General features: G+C 42.9%; 1 protein-coding gene across 1 annotated transcript in view; it reads left to right on the top strand.

The window, feature by feature from the left end:
• The window catches only part of MGAT4A (alpha-1,3-mannosyl-glycoprotein 4-beta-N-acetylglucosaminyltransferase A), a 69,275-nt gene extending 50,644 nt beyond the window's left edge, over positions 1-18,631 (top strand). Inside the window, exons 13-16 of the mRNA XM_044284594.1 lie at positions 2,512-2,590; positions 4,175-4,241; positions 14,305-14,417; positions 15,500-18,631. Coding sequence (XP_044140529.1) covers positions 2,512-2,590; positions 4,175-4,241; positions 14,305-14,417; positions 15,500-15,529 — 289 coding nt within the window. The 3' untranslated portion in view covers positions 15,530-18,631. The remainder of the gene's footprint in view (positions 1-2,511; positions 2,591-4,174; positions 4,242-14,304; positions 14,418-15,499) is intronic.
• The last annotated feature ends 3,085 nt before the right edge of the window (positions 18,632-21,716 follow it).

Here is a 21,716-nt window from a genome sequence, read left to right as displayed (position 1 = left end):
AAAGTGGAGATCTCCTCCGTCAGCAAGGTAGGTAGTGACCATCCTTCTAATTTCTAGTTTAAAGGGGCTGAGCAGTCACATGAGAAATCAGATACAATGTCTTATTAATTACACCCAGCTTTCTTTTTGGTCTGCAAACCCTGTTCTGCCTTTACATGACCACAAGATTTTGGCATTCCCTGATGCAGCATGGCGTCCCAGCTAGCAATCATGTGATGTTCCCTCCCTGTAGTTCTGCCCCATTAGATGGAGCGTGCCAGACATTTTACATAAAGCTGGGCTTTCTTAGTAAGTCGTGTACTATTAATATACTTTCAGTACTCTTTCTTATCTGACTGCATAACCGCTTTAAATTAAATTTTTATATTTTGTTTGTAGAAAAAACACCTCCAGTTTCTCTCTGTTATGATCATAAATTCATCATATGTTTCCATGAACAATACAGATTGCTTGGATTCCTTACCTGAATCAGTTTGAGGATCCTGATGCTAATCCTGGTAACATGACCTTAGTCAACACATTAACCATAGCACACCCCTTCAGAGTGCTGCTTATCACAGTCTGGCGGCACCTTTTCTTCTAAAGTGGATTTATGTAGGGAGATAATCTGGCAGATTATTGGGAACAAACATTCCTGCGAACGCTTGTTCTCAACAATCTGCCCATGTAAAAGTGCAGCCGATGAAATGATTAGTGCAGGCACCTAAATTATTGTTTCTGATCGTGCTGTCTATACAGCCATCTGCTGCCTAGAAACAATGCAGCTGTATGAGTGCAAGGGATCAACATAGCAGTTACTTGTTCTCTTACTGTGGAGGTGATCGCTGCATGTAACGAGCAGCCAACTGTCAGGAACCCGTCCTTCCTAACAATCGTCTTTAGCTTGGCCTGTCTAAACCCACCTTTACAGTACAAAACAGAAAACAAGACTAGGTTCAAACATGGCTGGGGGATTCCCATTGAAATCGGTTGGGTGTGGTTTGTGCGTGCGCTAGAATAATCTTTCCCTCTCTTAATTTACCTCACAGTAGAGAACATAATTACGTCTTGTCCTTTATGCATGTTTCAAGGGCCCTTTACACTGGCCACCAATCAGCCAAATAATCGCTAACAAGCCTTCGAAGGTAGATAGTTTTCAAACTGCTGACCATGATCTATCTTGCTGCTTTGCTTACCATTCACTGGTCTCTGCTTCCAGGCAACACAGACCCGCCTCCTGCTGTCTCCTTCCTGGCAGGTCCTGCTGCCTGGCTCTCTTTGTTTCTCCTCACAGGATGGATCCTGTTTGCCGGCTTAGGCCTCTCATCCTGTGTCTGTAGGTAGTGCACACTCCATTCTGCTGTTAATGGGCCAGCGCATGCACCCTAATCTTCGGCAGCCAATAACAGGCAATAAGTTGTCTAGCTTGCTAGTTCCCTTCAGAGGTGTGCTGTTGTCTGCCTGTGTACCAACTTTCAGCCTGTTTACTGGATTTTGGACCTTCCGCTGACTGACCCTCCGTATTGACCCATCCATGCCTGCTCTGAACTTAGACCATTTGCCCTGTTGCACGTACCTTGCCTGTCCTCACCTCTGCCTGTCTCCAACTAAGATGTTGTTTGACCAGTGTCTCTGACACCTGTAGGTCAGCTGTCAAACAGAGGCTGCTCCAGAAGGTATCGGCCTGGTGGCCTGCAGCAAAATCCAGATCCCTGTACAGGGGTTAAAGGGTGAATACCAGGGAACTGTCAGGATAACACCCTTAGGTTTAGCCCAAAGTCAAATCTGTTGGTCGACACAGTGGTTCCACACCTATTTATTTTACTCCATTATATAGCACTACTATATTCTGCAGTGCTTTACAGACCTTAGCATCAAGCTGTCCTCAATGGGGCTCATAATCAAAGTTCCCTATCAGGATTGTTTTGCGAGTATTGAAGGAAACCGTAGTACCCAGAGGAAACTCATGCAAACATACAAAATCCATGCAGATGTTGTCCATGGTCGGATTTAAACCTAGGACCCCAGAGCTGCAGGGCACAAGTGCTAACTGAGCCACCGTGCTGCCATAACAACTGATCTCTCTAATTGAATAATCCAATTGACGATATGGACAAATGGTGAGCAAGTAGGTTGACTCTCCACAATCCAGTGTTAAGCTATAATAATATAATAGCAGGTCAGGCAGCAGACATAAAAGATAAATTGAATTTATGAAGTTGAGAACCTCCTACCAATATTGTCTGAAACTCAGTCGGCTCCATAACATATGGATCACAACCACCTGATGCGATCGGCAGCAGTCACATGTGCAGGCAGTCCTAACGGCAGTATTATACAATAACGAAGATTGAGGAGACAAACCGGTTCTCCAGTACTAGATAAATATGTGAGAGACAAGAGAGGAATATGACTGAGAATTTCAGCCCAATCAATATCTGTAAAGGTCCCTAAGCCTAGTCTTAACTGTTAATGGAAATGCTCTTAGGAAGCACGAGAGAAAAATGACTAAGTCTATGCTTTAATTTTTAGGTATTTGTTCCGCAGTGGAAACTCTGAACATCCTGGAGACTTGTTAACAAACACAAGTGTGGAGGTTTTACCTTACCAGGTATAGTATGTCTATGAAAGAGATAATGGAAATAGATTTTTCCGCTTTTGTAATATTGATGACCTATCCTCAAGACTACCCGCACACCACTGATCAGCTGTTCGTGCAAGCTCTGTGTTCTCCTCACTGTTTACCTGCTCTCCGTCACCATTGCAGAGCTGAGCAGGTGTAATTATAGCTCTGCTGTCTCCATTTAATTCAGTGGGACAGCTCTGTCCTACTCGCTTATATGACTGCTGCTTTATCTTCAAATAGCTGGTCTGCAGGGGTGCCAGCAGTCGGGCCCCTGCCGATCTGATATTGATGACCTTTCCTGAGGATAGGTAATCAATATTACAAAAGCGGACAACCCCTTTAATGTAAGTATTTCACTTTGGAATTACATTGTTCTCTAGTCAATAAAGCATTACTATGCTCACCATTTGACGTAGTTTACATTAGAATTGCAATGCATTCTTTGTGATTGCATTACAGTTTATTGTATGGAGTGGCGTTTGCAAATCTGCATATTTCAGAGCTAAAATGCATGCTCAACATGTGTGTTGGTGAATAGCATTTTGGGAAGTGTAGTCAGTACACAAGCCTCGTTCCAGGGACATGACATAAGAAAAACACATTTCACCAGTGAATTAAGTTAGGGAATTATTTCTAGACTAGACTTAGAATTATGAATACAGCTCTGGGCTATATTCTACTTCTCACACAACTTAAAAGGGTGCTGCATTTCCAGGAGATTTCGGTTAGGCTACTTTCTCACTAGCGTTTTTCTTTTCCGGCATAGAGTTCGTCACAGGGGCTCTATACCGGAAAAGAACTGATCAGGCATATCCCCATTCATTCTGAATGGAGAGTAATCCGTTCAGTTTGCATCAGGATGTCTTCAGTTCAGTCGTTTTGACTGATCAGGCAAAAGAGAAAACCGCAGCATGCTACGGTTTTCTCTCCGGTGAAAAAAACTGAAGACATGCCTGAACGCCGGATCCGGCATTTTTTCCCATAGGGATGTATTAGCGCCGGATCCGGCGTTCAGAATACCGGAATGCCGGATCCGTCGTTCCGTTATGCGCATGCGCAGACTGAAAAAAAGGTGAAAAAAATAAATGACGGATCCGTTTTGCCGGATGACACCGGAACGACGGATCCGGCATTTCAATGCATTTTTTCGACTGATCAGGCATTTTTAAGACTGATCAGGATCCTGATCAGTCTTACTAATGCCATCAGTTAGCATACATTTTGCCTGATCCGGCAGGCAGTTCCGGCGACGGAACTGCTTGCCGGATCTCTCTGCCGCAAGTGTGAAAGTACCCTTAGTAAGTTGCTCTCAACTAATCAGTATCTCCAAAGGAGCTATCAGCAATTTTGTTTAGCAGGCAATGCACCCAATGTTATTTTTACTGGATGCCAAGCACAGCATTCAGCCCCCCTCCTATCTGGTTATGGAAATTCAACAGTGCGAGCTGTTGTTAGTTTAACCCTTTCTCCGCATCTTTATCACTTCCGTTGTTTAACGGACTTCTGTCTTATAACCAAGCTGCTTTAATCCTAACAGTGACGACCCTGACATTGTAATTTTCTTTTTAGAAAGTTATTTTGGACTTAAAGAAGGAAGCCAGAGACATACTCCTTTCAGATGGTTTTGTTAGAATAGGTAAGATGTTGTTAATGTATCTTGTTATCTTTGTAGTGCAGTTTACATTGCAAGTGTTTGTTCACTGATAATATAAATGTCATCATTGATTCCCTGTTTATGTTTATTCTGACTTTATTGGTTTTCAAAGCGTGACAATTACAGAAAAACAAGGTAACAGGCAGGGAATAATCATTATTGCAGGATCATGTAGGATCCCCAACACATTAAGCAGAAAAGTGCCCGTAGGTAAAGTGACCCATGAGGAGGCAAACGTTTAAACCCATAAACACATAAGTTGCATTAAATTATAGCCTACCATACAACTGATGTTCCTGGAAAATAACCATAGAATACTAAGCACAAACTCAAAGTAATATAATATGTGAGGAAGGGGGGAGGAAGAGTTAGAAAGAATGGGAGAGAGAAAAGGGAGAAAGGGGTGAGTGGGTCTGTGAGTCGGTGCAGGAGCTAGACAGTTTCTCCAGTGAAGATTGTCCGAGTTATGAAAAAAATATATATAGCACAGAAAATCTGATGGACAGCAATATATAACTAAGCTAAGCAAGTTTTATGCCCCAAAAAATATATATTTCCTCATTTCCCTGGTTCTTTTGTGGCCCTTTGTTTACATGCAATAAAAACAATCTCTGCCCCTCCCCCTGCTCTGCTAAGGGAGTGAATACAAGAGCTGCCCTGAGTGACATGTCTGCCTGCTGGGAGAATCGGCAGCATGTTGTATAGGACTACAAGTCCCACCTGTATAATGACACTGCTAATACACACAGGATCTTCCCCCTATCTTCTTGTGCAATGCTGTCTCTAGTTTGTCAGCTCCTGTGCCCAGAATTGTAACTGCTGCAGCAAGCCAGTCTGTTCAGCTGAAGGGGTTAAGAATCCTAGGACAGAGCAGACGGCAGTGAAGGGGGGCGTGGCCAGCACAGTGACATCTAGTTTACAGGCTTGTAAACTAACTTTATCAGAGCAGGGAGAGAAGCTGACATCACAGGTCATGTGACCCTCAGTCAAATCTGAGAAACCAGCCATTGGAGATAAAGTGAGTTAATTGGAAAGCTGTTACATTTGCTTAGTTAGGAACTGTGACGAGACCATCTCGCCACAATGCATTGGAGAAGCCTGGTTGCCCGCCTGCTTCCTTTAGACTATGGCCCCATGTTGAAACGCTTGATTTCCCCCGGCAAAGACATGAAAGCCGGGTCATTTGGTACTTGCCCTATTTGCACAGTGATACCCCAGATAGCTATGCCATGGAGCCCATTCGGATAACGAAAGACTATGTTAAAGACTTGGCTCCATGGCGATGCTACTGTATTCGTTTAGTCTGAGTGCCATTCACCTAATATGCACTCAGACCTGAGCTATCTGGGGATATGTTAAATGTCTATGTTTCATGCAATAGCTGCACAGTTAAATATTATGTCTTTTATTGTCTTTTGCTACCATGTGGCTAATGGAGTTTTGCCTCTGCCCTTGGGGATAAATTGGATTACTTCCCAATTGTCTCCAGGACAGAAGACATTGTGTAAGACTGTGTATTCTTCTGCCTGTGATAATTTCATTAACCTATCACAATGTATCACAGGCAGAAGGGAGGATTTTGTGTGGGAGTGTCTGAGTGTATTGTACGGGGTTACTGGTTGTTTTACAAAACCCTGTGGGTGGTACTAATGTGTAAGAATGTGTATATAAGAACAATAAACACACAGCTCTGGCTGTCCACTGCTTTTCCCTTAACACAGTGCTTGGCCTTGTTCTTGGGGGGATTGTATGCTGTTCCAGTTCGACTGCTAGGAGTGTAAACCTTTCATATGGTTTTTCCTATTCAGCTGTATGCAGCATTCATATGGTTTCCAGTTCGGGAGATTGGTGTCTTTAGTAGCTGCTTTTGCATCTGGAAAGGGAATATCTCATAAACGGCGTTTACCCCCTTTTATGCCAGGGGTGCCGTTACAGGAAACATAGAAAAAAATAACTCAGATAACCCCTTTAAGGCACTTCCTGCCTGGGCGTTCCCGGAGGAATAAATGAGTAAGTCAAGAATGATGTTTGGCCTTAGCTGTATCAAGCCTAACCTACCGTTCTGCCATCCAGCAATCTATGTGTAAGATATTTTAAAGCTCGCTAACCTCCTTTAGCAGAAGGACTAAAATGAGTGAAATATCGCAGTAATATATCACAGATGTGAACAATACTTCAGCTTTTGCTCAACATATCAGGTTACTATGAATTATCATCTACCAGTTCACCAATTATCGCAGAGAAATCTGCAGAGTGGAGGAACTCAGAAAGAGAGCGCCACCCAGCATCAAACCTATCTACACGGTCATGTGAAAGTGAAATTGATTCCTCCATTCTAATGGGATACCTAATTTCTGTAGCCCATTCAACCGAAAGAGGGTGCACGATCCATCTTCCAGTGTCTTGGGATCACCGTACGGGCTGCTGAATCTCAAGCGCATTTTTCTTCATCTGCGCCAAGGTCCCGGAAGTCAAAGAGAGAAGGGTAATTTTAGGAGTATTTGTTATTACCTTCCCTGAGAATTTCCGGTGTACCCAAGCACTATATCTCAGAACCTTTTTTATCTTTGGTTATGCCCACCAAATATGCAGCATAGTGCCCTCTGCTTTCCTGCATCTCCAGCATAAATTGGAGACAGAGGGAAACCTTTTGTGGAGGGTTGATGGACAGTAATACCACCTGGAAAGGATCTTAAAATTATTTTCCTGTGCATGTGTATGGACAGTCCGTGAGAGAACGTACACATTTTGATGACTTCTTGAAAAGTAAGTTGGAGATACAATTCCCATTTCCGAAAATAGGGGGCCATATCACCATTGCTATGCGTTAGCAAAGTGCATGTCCGGTTTCATGAAAAGTGTGTCAAAGTCTGATGTCCGGGCATGATTGCTGAGGAAACAGTCCGTCTAAAAATGCCCTCATCTGAGCACATTAAAGCCAATTTGTTCCCAACATCCTATCTTCATGGATCAGGGAATCCAAGTGAATCTTGAACTCTAGGATGCAACAGGCTGTTCCATTTCAAGAATCTATGTACTTGAAATCCTGGAGTAAAACCAGGATTGTTCATGAGAGGGGTCATGGGGCCCGGTCTTAGTGATAGTTAGAAGCTTAGGATTCATCTGTCCCATTGAGTAAGGGTGTGGCGCACCAAGAAGGGACATTTCTCCAGTGGAGGTTTATAGTCTAAGTTGACCCAAGGAGCTATCAACAAATCCATTGGGGAGAGATCCTGTTCCATCTGGACCCAAAGCTTTGCACATGATCCTTCGACCAATTCAAGCTCCGCATGAGCAGAGCCGATGCGTGATATAGTTTTAGGTCCGGCATGCCCATGCCCCCTCTATGTTTAGGTTTAAACATTGTCTTGCTGTTAATCCTAGGTCTGCTAGAGCACCAAACGAAACACAGCATGGATTAGCGAATAGTTGCAAAAAATTGTCCTGGCACACATATGGGTATTGTTTGGAAAAGATAAAGGAATTATAACATTTATACTGCCAAACCATGATAGGGACTTTAAGGAATATTTCCCCATGTCTTCTATAGTACGTCTTTAAAGCGGCAGATAATTAGGCGGATATAGGAGGTGAAACTGAGATGGAATTTGTAATCCTAGACACGTTATGAGAAATGCCTCACTTTCTAGGAGTTAGATGTTAAGCATCTCGCTTTTGTGGAGATTTATCTTAACGTTACTAAGGTGTCTAAATTGTGGGAACTCTCAAAATGGATGGGGAGGGAGGTGTGTAGATTCGAAACGTACAAGAGCAGGTCATCGGCATAGAGCGCCAATTTATAGCTGTGCCCTATAATGTCCAATCCGGTGACATCTTGGTTGTTTCTCAAAGCATTAGCTAGGTGTTCCATTTCTAAGACATAAAGTAATAGTGAAAGAGGGCATCACCCGTTACGAGTTTTAAAGGAGGGAGCAAGTATGCCATTGGCTCTAACTCTTGCAGAAGTTTTTGTATAAAGGGCGAAAACTCTATCCACTAGCGAGGGGCCCAATCCCATTTGTCGTAACGTGGCTGTCATGAATCCCCAATGAACCCTGTCAAAGGCTTTCTCAGCGTCAACCGTTAAAAGACACAGGGGGTCCTTACGCTGTCTCGCTGCAGATATGAGATTAATAGTCCTGATGGTATTGTCCCTTGCTTCTCTGCCTGGTATAAAGCCTACCTGGTCTCTGTGAATAAGGTTGGGAATCACTGTGTTGAAGCGATTAGCTATCACTTTGGAATATAATTTAATGCTGCAATATATTAGGGATATAGGACGATAGTTGCTACAAACTGACAGATCTTTGTTAGGTTTCGGGATCAAGACTATATGTGCTTCTAAAGCCTGTTTAGGGAAAGGGCACATGGGAGAGACACTGTAGAAAAAAATTTGGTCAAAAAAGGTACAAGGAGGTCTTTGAATGTCCTAAAGAAATGCGCTGTAAAGCCAACCGGTCCATGACTCTTCCCTCCTTTTTAGAGTGGTTAGGATCCCCCTAATCTCAGTTTCTGTAAACTCTACCTCCATCTTAGTGCCCGCTTCCGCAGATATCGTAGGAAGTGCAGTGTCGTTTACAACTGCCCTTTAATGTTATAAAGTGATTCATAGTATGATTTGAAAGCTTCCACAATTTGTTTGGGATGATGGGTAAGTGTGCCAGTTGCATCTTTTATGTTAGAAATGTAGCTCATTTGTTTTCGGTGGTGTAAGTATGTCGCTAAGGCCTTTCCGGGTTTATTAGAGTTCTCAAAGATATAGCCACAAAATTTTTCATGACTTCTGTACGACACCTCCGAAAGGATCGTCTGGAGCCTGTCCCGCAGTGTAGTGAGTTCCGAGAGGGTCTGTGGGTCTAGGGATTGCTTTTGTGATTGTTCTAAAGCAGCTATTTGAGACCATAGACGTTTTATTGTGGCAGCCTTCTCTTTTTTAAGTCTAGTCCCATTCTTAATCAATACACCTCGTATGACGCATTTTAAAGCTTCCCATTGTATGGGGAGGGTTGTTTTATCAGATGTATGGTTCTCCAGAAATTCTCGAATGTTGGATTCTATGTCAGACCTAAATACACTGTCATGATGCAAAGCTTCATTTAAACGCCAAGTCCATTCTGTGGCTATTAAACCCAGACGTTCCAGGGACAAGAACACCAGGGAGTGATCGGACTATGTCAAGGATCCAATGCACGCTGTCGGGTGGAAGGTTAGCGCATGGTGGGAGATCGGGAACATATCTAAGAGACTATAAGTCAGGTGAGCTGGGGAGAAATAGGTGTAATCCCTGATCTTGGGGTGTAAGATGCGCCAGACATCCACTAATCGTCATTAAGTCAGAGCTTGTTTCGTTCCTAGGATTGTTGATTTAGGAACCGTTGTTTTGCCCGATCAGGAGTCGAGGACATACACGGAACATGACCTTGTTTAAAATGCGTTTCTTGCAAAAGAAGAATCTGCACCCTCTCTCTATGCATATCATACAAAACCTTGGAACTTTTTCTCTGGGATATTGAATCCTCGGACATTCAGTGAAGCCAGTTTGATACTAGGTGGCGACCCCGCTCTGCGACACCGTTTGTCTAGAGTGAGTAAAGGATCAGGCATCTCAATGAGGAGACCGGGATTTAATAATAAAAAACTGTGAATGACAGTGAATACGTTTCCTGGATTCCCTCTGCGAGTGTTTGTGGTTACAAAGTAGGGGTATGTACGGGGGGAGAGGAAGCCAGTGCAGACTTGTAGTCAGAGAAGTACAGATCAGGAGATGCTCTGCGGTAGGCAAAGGGAGCTCAACAGGGAATTGGAAAGCATCACAGGGATAAAAGGTGGTAATGGTAGAGAGGGGGGGGAATGATAAAAGAAAAGACCAAGACAGGACATTCTATCCTAACTTGTACCTAGAACCTCAATATAAACAAAAGCGGTTCTGTGATCCGGGGGTAAGCTGCCTAAACAAGGGCCAAGAACCCACAACAACCCTTGTAACTTATAGGTAAGAGGCGGCTCACTATAACTCCAAGGGGTGGAATATGGTGCTCAATCCAAACAAAGCGTACCCAACGCTTGTAATGGAGAAGGAGTATGTGGAAGTAAAGGGATGGCACTCAAAACATAGGTGATGTATGGAGAATAGGTAGATACAAAGATTGTTTATTAAATAATGGCTGGATGTGCCTAAAAAAACAATGGCTGGGTATGCCTGAATGAAAATGGTATCATAAAATGTGTAGTCAAATAGATGTAGACAATTTCATAAGGCAGATCGCTAGTAAATACATATACATATATATATATATCTGTAGGTATCAGCACTTGTATACAGTATAAAATAAAAAATAGAAAATAGAAAATTTAAGAGTAACCAACTGGTAAAAATGGTAATTTGATTGTCAGTTCATATAAAAACCTGTTGAAGAAAAAATCTATGGGAATTGAATCCCAATGTTCAAGGAGAGGTATTTGACACCTGTTGAAGAAAAGCCTGTGGGGGAAAGTTCAATCCTATGATGCAATACCCATTAGAGGGGATGAATGTATAAATCCTGTAGATACTGGACAATGACCTGAAATGTCAATTGCATTCAAATCCTGTTGGAGGAAAAAGACATCTGGTGGACTAATAAGGTATGTGTCTCCTTGTAAGCAGAGTTTCTTTACAGGTCCGATGTCATGAGCTGTATATGAAAAAAACTACTGCTGTGTAAGCAGGTACATTACCCTCCTGTTGGTCGCTGATGAGATAGTAAGCGGCTCCTTCCTGCAGAGCGGCGGGCACGTGTCAGTTACCCGCTCGCTGAGTGTTCCGGCCGTGCGGTCTTCACTTCCGGTGACGTCACATGCGTTTGAAGTGGAGTTTCCCGCTCAAGTTGGTGTCGGCTTGCCACGTGGGAGTGGGTGGCGGGAAAATGCTGCAGTTTGAACAGGAGGGGAAGAAAAATAGCTCCGGAGCTTTTGTTAGGTTATAGGATCCTTTTTCTTGGTGCTAGCTAGTCTGAATAGGCTGACTCAATATCCCATGAAACCCTTGTAACTTGAAGGCTAAAAATCAACCCAAACTGATTGCAGCCAACCAGGTAATAGGACATCTCTAACAATCTGAAAACACAGGTAAAATGAAGTAACCACTGCTACTCTGAAGAAAAAGCGATTTCCAACAAACTCAAAACAGAAGAAAATATAGCGAGTAGGGGGTTCCCCTTGTGAAGGGTGAACTTCGGTAGTATTAGATACTATGAATTACACCTGTAGGGTGTACGAACCCCCCTAAGCTTATGTAACTAAGAACACGACTCTTGTATCAGGTAAGAGGAGGACCCATGTTTTGTCTCTGAGGCTCCTTCCTGTATCTCCCAAGCAGCAAGCGCGGGGGAATAGGAAGAATACGCTGCCAACCCGGTAATTGCAGCTCTGGCAACTCAAGAGCTGTAAGGAAAGAGTCCAGATCTTCGAGATCTCATAGTTCGATGCGGTGACCATTCTTGCCAACTACTAGCTGAAACGGGAATCCCCATGAGTAGGGAATGTCGTTCGCTCTCAAAAGATCTAACAAGGGTTTAAGAGCTCGCCTCTGAGCCAATGTGGCACGTGACAGGTCTTGTAGAATTGTTAGCTTGGCACTGTCAAAATCATTGGTGGTGAAATAGTGAAGACGGCAAAAAACGTCCCTTGGTTTAGAGGGATCAGGATTAATCGGTGCTAGGGTACGGTGAGCTCTGTCTATTTCTGGACGATCCAAGATAGGTTTCTCCAATATGGTACTGAATAACCCTTGCAATGTAGGGATCAAGTCCTCCGCTCTGGTGGATTCGGGTAAACCACATATCCTGATAATGTTTCACCTATTTCTGTTCTCAAGGTTGTTGTGCAGACGATATAATTGGCAGATATGGCGATCCCTTACTTCTACTTGTGTCATCAGCTCCTCCACTTTCGCGGCTGTGTGATCGTGCATGGAGGAGACTTCCTCCACTTTTACTTCTATTGCCTGCACATTCGCTTTAACTGCAGATATTTCCTGTTTGTAGAGTTCTCCAGTCTCTCTATAAATTTCTCCATTTCCTGCCTAGTGGGGAGAAGCTTCATATGTTCTTTTCAATCCCACTGCTCTTTAGTGCTGCTCTCTTTTGTAGTGCTCTTTCGGTCTGGAGATTTTGCCACACCTGGGTGCGGTAGTGCGTCTGTGGGTAACAACCATGTTGATTTCGTAATCTGGCGCTTTTACAAGGGAGTCGGCTGGGTCATCTTATCTGACGGAAAGGGGTCTACAGTGGAACCTTCTAATGAAAGAGTCTGTGATACAGCTACGGTACTCTCTTTCTCAGGTGGTATTGAAGGGGATGGTTGAGAAGCAGGCACAAAAGGCGGTGCATTGGCGTTATAGCGTACCTCCTTGTCTTGCCTGACGGGAGTAGTGAAGTAGCGTCAGGGACCACTCTGTGCAGCTGATCTCCCTGCTGTAGGAGTGCCAGCGAGGGAACCCCTCCTCGTCCTCACCATATGGGCACTTATGTTGTAGGCTTATTTTCGGGCCCTGCGGCAGGCGCCCCACTCTAATGCGCTATTACTCTGCCATGTAGAGGAAGGCGGGTAACAAACGCCAGGTAAAACAGGGACTTGGCCACAGCTGGTCAGCGTCACCCACTCAGGCCTGGCTCAGGTTCAAACCTGACCTTTCGGTGGGGTAACGTGGCGCGCCGATTCACTGAGGCCTCTGCAGTCCGGAAAGCTTCACGGCATCCAAAGATGCGGCAGGTGAGTTTCTGCACTAATGATGTTGTGTCACTTACTCGGCGGATACTGGTGAGGATCAGATGCTACACTGACCCACTTTAAGTAGAAGTCCAAACCGGTACCCACAGGGGCTGCCGCTTGAGTACTCCCGAGCGCGGGCGTCCTCGGCCTGTAACTTCTGTTGCGAGTTGCTGATGATCGCCGGAGACTGCTCCAAATGCTGCTAATTGTGTCTCTAGGTGATGTGAGACAGTTTGGCAGCGTTTCGGGCTGTAAAACAGGGTAGATTTCGGCAGATTTGATTATTCTTGACAGAGCTGAGTAACCAGCCGTCTTCACCCATCAACTTACGGCCACGCCCCCCCTTGATTCCCTGTTTAATATTACATTGGGTCTCTGCCAGACAGGCATTTTAATTTGATGGAAGGCTGGAGGGATGTTTAGTGTCCAAGACCTAGCAGGTCCCGCAAAACCACCTTTATTACACATCATACACCTGTAGGCGAAAGTTTGTAGTATACTTACCTTTCCAAAATTGTGTGGATAAGCCTACTGGGAACCTAGTCACATGACACTCCTCTTCTGAAAATCCACCTTCCACCAATGTGGCATTTTTTTTTCACCAGGTTTGTGGCCTGGGCTATGGACGGGACATCACTTCCACTGTGGACAGGGACAGGACTATTCCTCTCCCTGGCATATGCACAGATTAGGTAGATTTAGGAGTTTTCACATGCCCCAGGGAGAGGAATAGTTTTGGCCCCATCCTCAGCAGAAGTGACGTTCTGTCCAAAGGTCAGGTTGAAAACCTGTTGGCAGAAGCAGAATTTTCAGAAGAGAAGCCTCCTAAGAGGCTGATCAACGCAACATTGGAACAGTAAATATATTACAAAGTTTGTCCTACAGATGTGTACTGCATAATTATGGTAGTTCTTTAAGTTATATGCTGATGTCACATCTTCAGGCTATCTTTATCACAGTGGCTTAGGCTGGGTGATACAATTGGTGCTTCACTAGATTATTTTGTCTAACGCTGTACCAACTATTGGTTTGCTTACTTTGAGACAGAATTTTACACCAGAATTGTGGTAAAATCCGGCCCGTTTTCAATTGAGATGGAAAACAAAAGCCTAATTGCGTCACTTTGCGCCACTGTTTAGACAAATTCTGGGTGTGGAAACATTAGTAAGTCTGGACCTATATGTACTTAAAGGTGCCGCAGAGTTAACTTGGCACTTAATGCATTCAACACACAGCATGTAGTTAAAAAGTTATCCTTGCCTAAGACAACTACATTTCTCTAATTTTACTTAAGGAAATTTTGAAGATGGAGTTGCAGAAGGACCGGTAGATCCTGGGTTAAATCCCATTTCAGCATTTCGACTTTCAGTCTTACAAAATTCAGCTGTTTGGATCATCCTTAATGAGGCAAGTGTCAGCCCTAGATATTATGGTGGTGGGACAAAGCTTTTAATGCTTGGGATTCTCTAGCTTAGTTAATAATCTTCCATTTTAATATAGATTTAGAGGGGTTGTCCAGTCTATTTTATGTGATGGTCTATCCTCAGGATAGACAGAAGAGCTGATCAGCTGGGGTGTGAGTGCTGCACCCCTGACTATGATTGTTGCCAGAAGTCAGCACCAGAGCTACAGAAGTGAATGGAAGCAGGGCTGCAGTGATGAGCGTGGTCTACTACAATGTTGACAGTGTTTTGTAGCTGTGGCAGCAACTTCCGGCGATGGAGCGACACAGAACAGCTGATCGTTCAGAGTGCACAGTGCGAGACCGCTGCCGATGACCTATCCTGAGAATAATCACTTAAAAAAGGCTGGTCAACCCCTTTAAAGGATATATGCACATTTGGAACCACTTAATGTATCTACAGATCATATGCAAACCTATGCCTCAGTGCTTAAGGACTACAAACTGACCCTGCAGTCATTAGTTTACTCCACTTCTTTATGTGGTAACGTATAATTACAGGATCAGACTACATAGGGTTTGTTGTTGGTCTGTAACCATGGAGACACATTGGTTTGTATAGGAGCCGTAGGTGGAATATGTATCAAGATTATTTCCAAGCTATTTTATTTTAGATACACTATAGGTGAAACTCGAAAAAAAATTATATCGTGCAAAAGTCTATTTATTTCAGTAATGCACATTAAAAGGAATTGCATTAATGCAGCTTAAAATTTTCAATATTCTAAGCTTAAAGTGTCACACTCTAGTCAGCTAATTAATCCATACCCCCTGAGCAAAGGGTACCTGAGATTGTGACTTTGTAGTTTCATAAGCTGTAAGCCATAATCATCCAAATTATAACAGATAAAGGCTTGAAATATCTCGCTTTGCATGTAATGAGTCTATCTCATAGTTTCATATTTTAAGTTGCATTACTGAAATAAATGAACTTTGCACAATATTAAAAATTTTAAAGTTTCACCTGTCACCTGTTTCTTACATGCTATGTGTGCTATTTTGAGTATGTCTATTCTTTTATTTTTAGATCCACTTAAAAAAGGTACCAACAGACTGATGCAAATTTGTCTATAGAAGAACCTATTCCAGAGCTGCCATTGGTGAACTGACACCCCAATATCATCACTGCCTGTTTGCATGCATCTTCATTTCTATGTTTTATTTCAATTCTACCTCTGTGTAAGCTACTGTAAATAGAAGTGTATGTATTATTTTCATTGACCAAATCTGTTATACAGTGTCTTATCTTCAAAGTGTATGTCATCTCCATTGGTATTCCATAAGAAAACTTTACTTTATATGGCTCCAGACTACAGTTTGTTCAATGCAATATTAGGATGTGACATATGTGGGTTCTCTTTATAGCTTTTTATACGAAGACTGATAGAACAATGTCATTAAAGCATATCACAGACAACACATTTTATGGGGATGATGTAATTAAAAGAAATCTATTTTATATTACTAATATATGTATTTTGTAGATAATCGAGGACATAAATGTATAAAGAAAATCTTAATATAAAATATACTGTATACACCCCACCATGACTTCTTTCTTTCAAAATATCTCACTTTGCTTGAACTCAGAGAATCTTGATTACAAAATTCTGACAGTGTCACCTGCTGCTCTATCCTATGGTGGGCTACTTTTTTCCCATATGCCCAGACCTGATGACAGGCATGATGGGTGAATGGGCCTACTACTTTCTCCACAGTGCACGTTTCAGGTCATTCCCCCTGTACCTTCTCTCACAGTCCCCGCTTTCGAGGTTAACACCATCAGACTCTTCTGCAAATTCTCCCTGCAACTGGCTGTTGTCTTTCGTTCCCCAGGCTGACCCCACCAGTTTTTGGATCAATTTGCTGCTTGGCTTCCTCATTTTCTATCGTCCAAGTTACCAACTCTTATCATGGGTGATTTTAGCATCCTCATTGACATTGCAATCTCCCCATCGGCCTCTCACAACTCACTTCCTGTGCCACACACAAAGATGGCAATACTCTTGATCTAGTCTTCTTCTGCCTCTGCTCTGTCTTTGACTTTATCAACTCATCCTTCCCGCTCTCTTTTCAGTCTTTTTTCCTTTACTATAAAGATCACTTACTCGTCTCATGACATTCCTACGTTTCACACATACAGAAACCTACACACCATTAACTCCCAGCAACTTATTGACACACTACAGCTATCACTGGCACCAATCTCTTCCCTTTCTTGTCCTGATCTGGCTGCCAATCATTACACCTATACCCTCAAAACCATCCTGGATGAAGCAGCTGCCATTACACGCCAGCCTTTCTGACAGAGACCACAGCAACCCTGGCACACCCGTGAAACATGTTTTCTTCACAGGTGCTCTAGGTGTGGCAAATGTTTATGGAGAAAATGAGGAATATCTGCAGATTTTCTCAATTATAAATTTACACTTAAAACCTACAACTGTGCATACCACTTTTCCACACAGACCTATTTCATCTCTCTCATCTCCTCACTTTCAAATAACCCGAAAAACACTCAAAAATAAGATTGATAGCATCCTGCAGTTGATAATCTCCAAGTCACCAACCAGTTTCAATCCCCCTCCCTCCCACACTTCCTCTTGCTTTCTCAGGCTCCTCTTACTCTTGACCAACTACCTGCAGCAGTGATTCTTTTCCTATCTATTGGCCTCAAGGACTCTGTTCTCTCTTGTTTTCTCCCTATCTCTCTGGCCATTCTTTCACTGTATCATTTGCAGGTACTACTTCTTCCTCTTGATGTTGGGTTTCCTCAGTGTTCCATCTTAGGTCCTCTCCTCTACGATCCGGCAAACTATCAGCAGATTTGGTTTTTATTACCATCTCTATGCTGATGACGCCAAATAATATACTTCATCCAGTGAAAACACCTCTGCAGTATTACAGAACACAAATGACTGTCCGGTGTCTCTAACATTGTGTCCTCTCTCTGAAAAAACTGAATATTTCAAAAACTGAACTTCTTGTCTTTTCCCCAACTACTAGCCAATCCGGATATTTCAATGTCAGTCTGTGGTACTATCATTAAGCCTGGGCATAATGGCTGCTGTCTTGGGGTTATGTTTGACTCAGATCTTTCCTTTGCTACACATATTCAATCACTGGCACGCTTATGTCGTCTGCACCTCAAGAAGGTCTCCAGAATCCACCCTTTTTTCACAGTGGAAACAGCCAAAACTCTTATTGCTTTGATTAATTCTGGTCTTGACTACTGTAACTTATTATTTATTGGTCTTCCCCTCACTAAACTCTCCCGCCTTCACTCTGTCCTAAATGCAGCAGCCAAGCTAATCTTTTTTGTCCAACTGCTACAGTTCAAACTTCTCACCCTCACCCACAAAGTCCTGCACAGCGCTGCACCTCCATGCATCTCCTCCCTTATTTCCGTCTACCACCCTACTTACGCTCTCCATTCTGCCAATGAACTAAGATAAACTTCCTCCATAATTCGAACCTCTCAATCCCGTCTTTTCTCGAGCTGCACCTGCTCTCTGGAATGCACTGCCCCAGACAATCGGGTTAATTCCCAACTTCTTTTGCTTTAAACGTGCCTTAAAAACAAATCTTTTTAGGCAGGCTTATACTTAAACTGAATCCCCCCCTCCGACCCTCATTCTTCAGAACTGAATGCCATCGTCCTTACACTCAATGCACTAGCTCATGCAGCTCCATCTGCACTGCTCTATTTAGTACCGTGATGACCAGACTACTTTCCCTTTGTGTCACCCCCATTTTCTCATAGATTGTAAGCTCTTGAGAGCAGGGCCCTCACTCCTAGTCTTTCAGTTGTATATTAGCCATTAATTCTGCAATGTCTATTTTGATTTATACATGTACCTACTGAATTGTAAAGCGCTGCAGAATATGGCGTCGCTATATAAATAAAGATTATTATTATTATGATGGAGAACACAATTGTGGTTCTGCACAGTGTTTTATGATAGATTTCTGACTTCATATTTGTGTGTATATATGACATACATAATTATTATATATCGGAGGAACAAACTGATATTGTAAATCCCTTTTTTTTTTTTGCATTTTTAAAGGGTTATCTGGAAGCAAAAAATAAAATAAAGGCCCACATAATACTTATACCCCATGTCATCCTAATTGCAAAAACTAGTGTTTCTTGTTACTGCATTGATATAAAGATAGACCCACTTATCTTCTGGTTATGATGCATACTGAAAGACTACAAGGCCCAGCATCCTGTTTTCTCCACTCTTTTAGCGATCGATGTCTACTTGCCTCTGTCTACTTGCAGTAAGGGTACAGAAGGGAGGTAACCAGTTGGGGGGTGTACCTGCAGAGACTCACTCTATCCAATCAGTGCTGCCATCGTCTGACTGTGCAGGTACCCCCCCCCCCCCCCCCCAACTGGTTACCTCCCCTCTGTGCCCTTACTGCAGACTGCTAGCAATTCATTCATTACTTCTAGTAGTAATAATAAAGGAATGGCACAACATAGAGCCATAAGGATAGAGGCTCCAGAATTGTTATTACACGGGGAGTGCAAGTAGCTATTAAAACAGGCATGTCAGGAGAAGAGACTGGTCCTCTTTAAATAAGCACAGGTCAGCCAACATAAGGGTACATGATTTAAACCTCTTTAACAAGAATCTAATTAAATAAGCTAATGCCTGTCATATCTCGATAAGGCAAACACTTAGGTGAAGGCTCCCCTACTTTTTAAAGTCAGTTGAATCTGGAAGGAGCAGCTGAATGGTGGCCGACCTACTCTCCCATAACAGATGATGTCAGGGGATAGTTAGTAGGTCCATTTTGTTCTTATGGTGAAATGAACTGGCAGAGATATCAGTCAGTGGTTTATTCCCCTCTTCCCATTCAGAACAAGTGCGCACTTGGCAGAGCTGAGCATCCATGTGTATGGGGGCTGAGAGGAATAGCTGTCAGTTGAAAGAGCATTCGGACATCAGCTATATAAGGTTTATGGGCACCTTAAGGGTGGCTATTGTCTTATATAGATAATTTGCTTATCTATAGGTAATGGGGAGTATTTTTCAATGCTGTACACCAGTTTTCTGTGAGACATTTTGAGCATAAATATGTCACTTTTGGGGATTTTCTGCATCTCAAAAAAAAGTGGGCAGGACCTCATCGGCCCTACCAGAGAAAGTGCCATAAATTATAGCCACATTTAATGCAGGCTCATAGGTGGCACTGGCAGGCATTTTGGTTTGAGGCACAAGGACAGCTGAGGCTGCAACTAATTTATTAAGGGGTTTACCTATCTTGTTTATTTTTTACGGTTAGGATCAGTATTTAATAGGAGTTAACCCATGTGGAACAATGCAAACATTTCTGATTGTGGGCAGATTTTATAAAACAGGATAGACATTGAAGTAGATATACAAATCCTAGAGACAGTGTGAACTTAGACTGTCTAGACACGCACTAGATTTATCCCAGTGACTGATGCTAGATGATAAAATTTGGTGTATTGCTACTTTTGTCTAACTTGTTGGTTGGCTTATTTTGTTAGAATTGTGGCACACTTTTGATGCAAAATGGCACATATTAGCCTATGCTCCTTTATTGCAAAGTCATATCCCCCTTTTCTGGCTAGGCACAGAAAATATTTCTAAACCTAGATGCTACACGTTTCAGTGTAATTTATGCAAAAATCTAGGAGCAATCAATTAGTAAAATGACTTAAAGAGTGTGCCAATCTTTTACCTTTTTTTTTTTTTTTTTTTTTTTAACACTGGTCAACACTTCTCTTATTGCTACTTACACTACTCAATGGTGATTTCCTCATCTCAAACAATTTATTGAAACAAAAGCCAACAGCAGTGGTGGGTATACTCCACAAAAAATTTCAATGTTTCAATAACTTGTCATGTGGCCTTGAGCATCAATTACAGCTTGAAAACGATGTCTCATGCTGTTCACAAATTGACTTATTGTCTGCTGAGGCATGGCATCCCAGTCTTTTTGAAAGGCAGCCCTCATGTCATTGAGGTTCTGGGGTACAGAGTTACAAGCCTCTACATGGCAACTCAGCTGATCCCATAGGTTTGAATGGAATTCAGGGCTGGAGAAAGTGCAGGCCAGTCCATTTCAGGCACCCCAGTCTCCAACAGCTGTTCCCTTATGATGCGACCTCGACGAGCTGGAGCATTGTCAGCCAGGAAGATTAAATTGGTCCTTTGTTGTTCATGCATAGGCACAATGACTGGATTAATGATATTATTCAAGTAGTATGGGCTTTTCACTGAACCATTAACAAAGTGTAGGGCAGTTCTATATTGACTAGACACCTGCCCGCACTGTAACACCACCACCACCAAAGGCTCATCTGGTGACAACAGTGGATGATGCATAGTGCTCTCCTTGATGTCTCCACCATCATTGCCGGCCATCATTTCTGCTCAGTGTGAATCAACTTTCATCAGTGAACAGCACTCAGGTCCACTGGTCCCTCCATCCAGCATCGATGCTCCTTGACCCCTGCAAGACGATGACACCTGTGTTCAGGTACCCTTGCAGGTCGTCTAGCACGCAGACCACGCTGATGTAAACCATTTCGAATGGTCTGACACTTGGGTGCCGTTCACCTCCCTTAAATGTGCTTAGAGTTGTTTGGCATTCATCATCCGGTTCCGCAAGGCATTGTTCACAATGAAGCGGTCATCAGTGTGGGATGTGGCTAAAGGATGTCCACTTTTATGCCTTTCAGTGACTCTTCCAGTCTCTCTGTTGCAACCTGCTGATGACACTCTGTGACACTCTAAGCTCAGTAGCCACTTCTGTCTGAGAACATTCTGCTTGAAGCCTCGCAATGGCGAGGTACTGTTGATCAATTGCTAGGTGTCATCTTGGTCTCATGATGTGAAAATGTGAACAGCATGATGAGGAGGACTGTTTGAATACCAATTCTAATTGAACCAGGAAATTTATTGGGCAATTCATGGATCAAACATCTGTTGTAAATTTTGCCAATAAGTTCCTTGTTAGAGAACAGCAAGTTGTGCAAAAGGTACTGGAACTTTGGACATATGTATTCCTGAAATTTTGCCCACAAACCAAATAGCCGCAACTTTTTGTGAGTAGTATATATTAAAGCATTTTAGAGTAACTTTGTGGCTCTGATTCATAATATGGCATCAGTTTTGCTAAGCTGTCTCCAACTTTCTGAGGTAATTGATGCCCCATTGCAAAACATGAAACATGCAAAAGAAAATGTGTTGGTCAGACAC

Source organism: Bufo gargarizans, chromosome 3 (genome assembly GCF_014858855.1).
Source record: "Bufo gargarizans isolate SCDJY-AF-19 chromosome 3, ASM1485885v1, whole genome shotgun sequence".
Lineage (NCBI taxonomy): Eukaryota > Metazoa > Chordata > Amphibia > Anura > Bufonidae > Bufo > Bufo gargarizans.
Note: the sequence above shows the minus strand (reverse complement) of the source record. Positions and strands in the feature narration are given on the sequence as shown.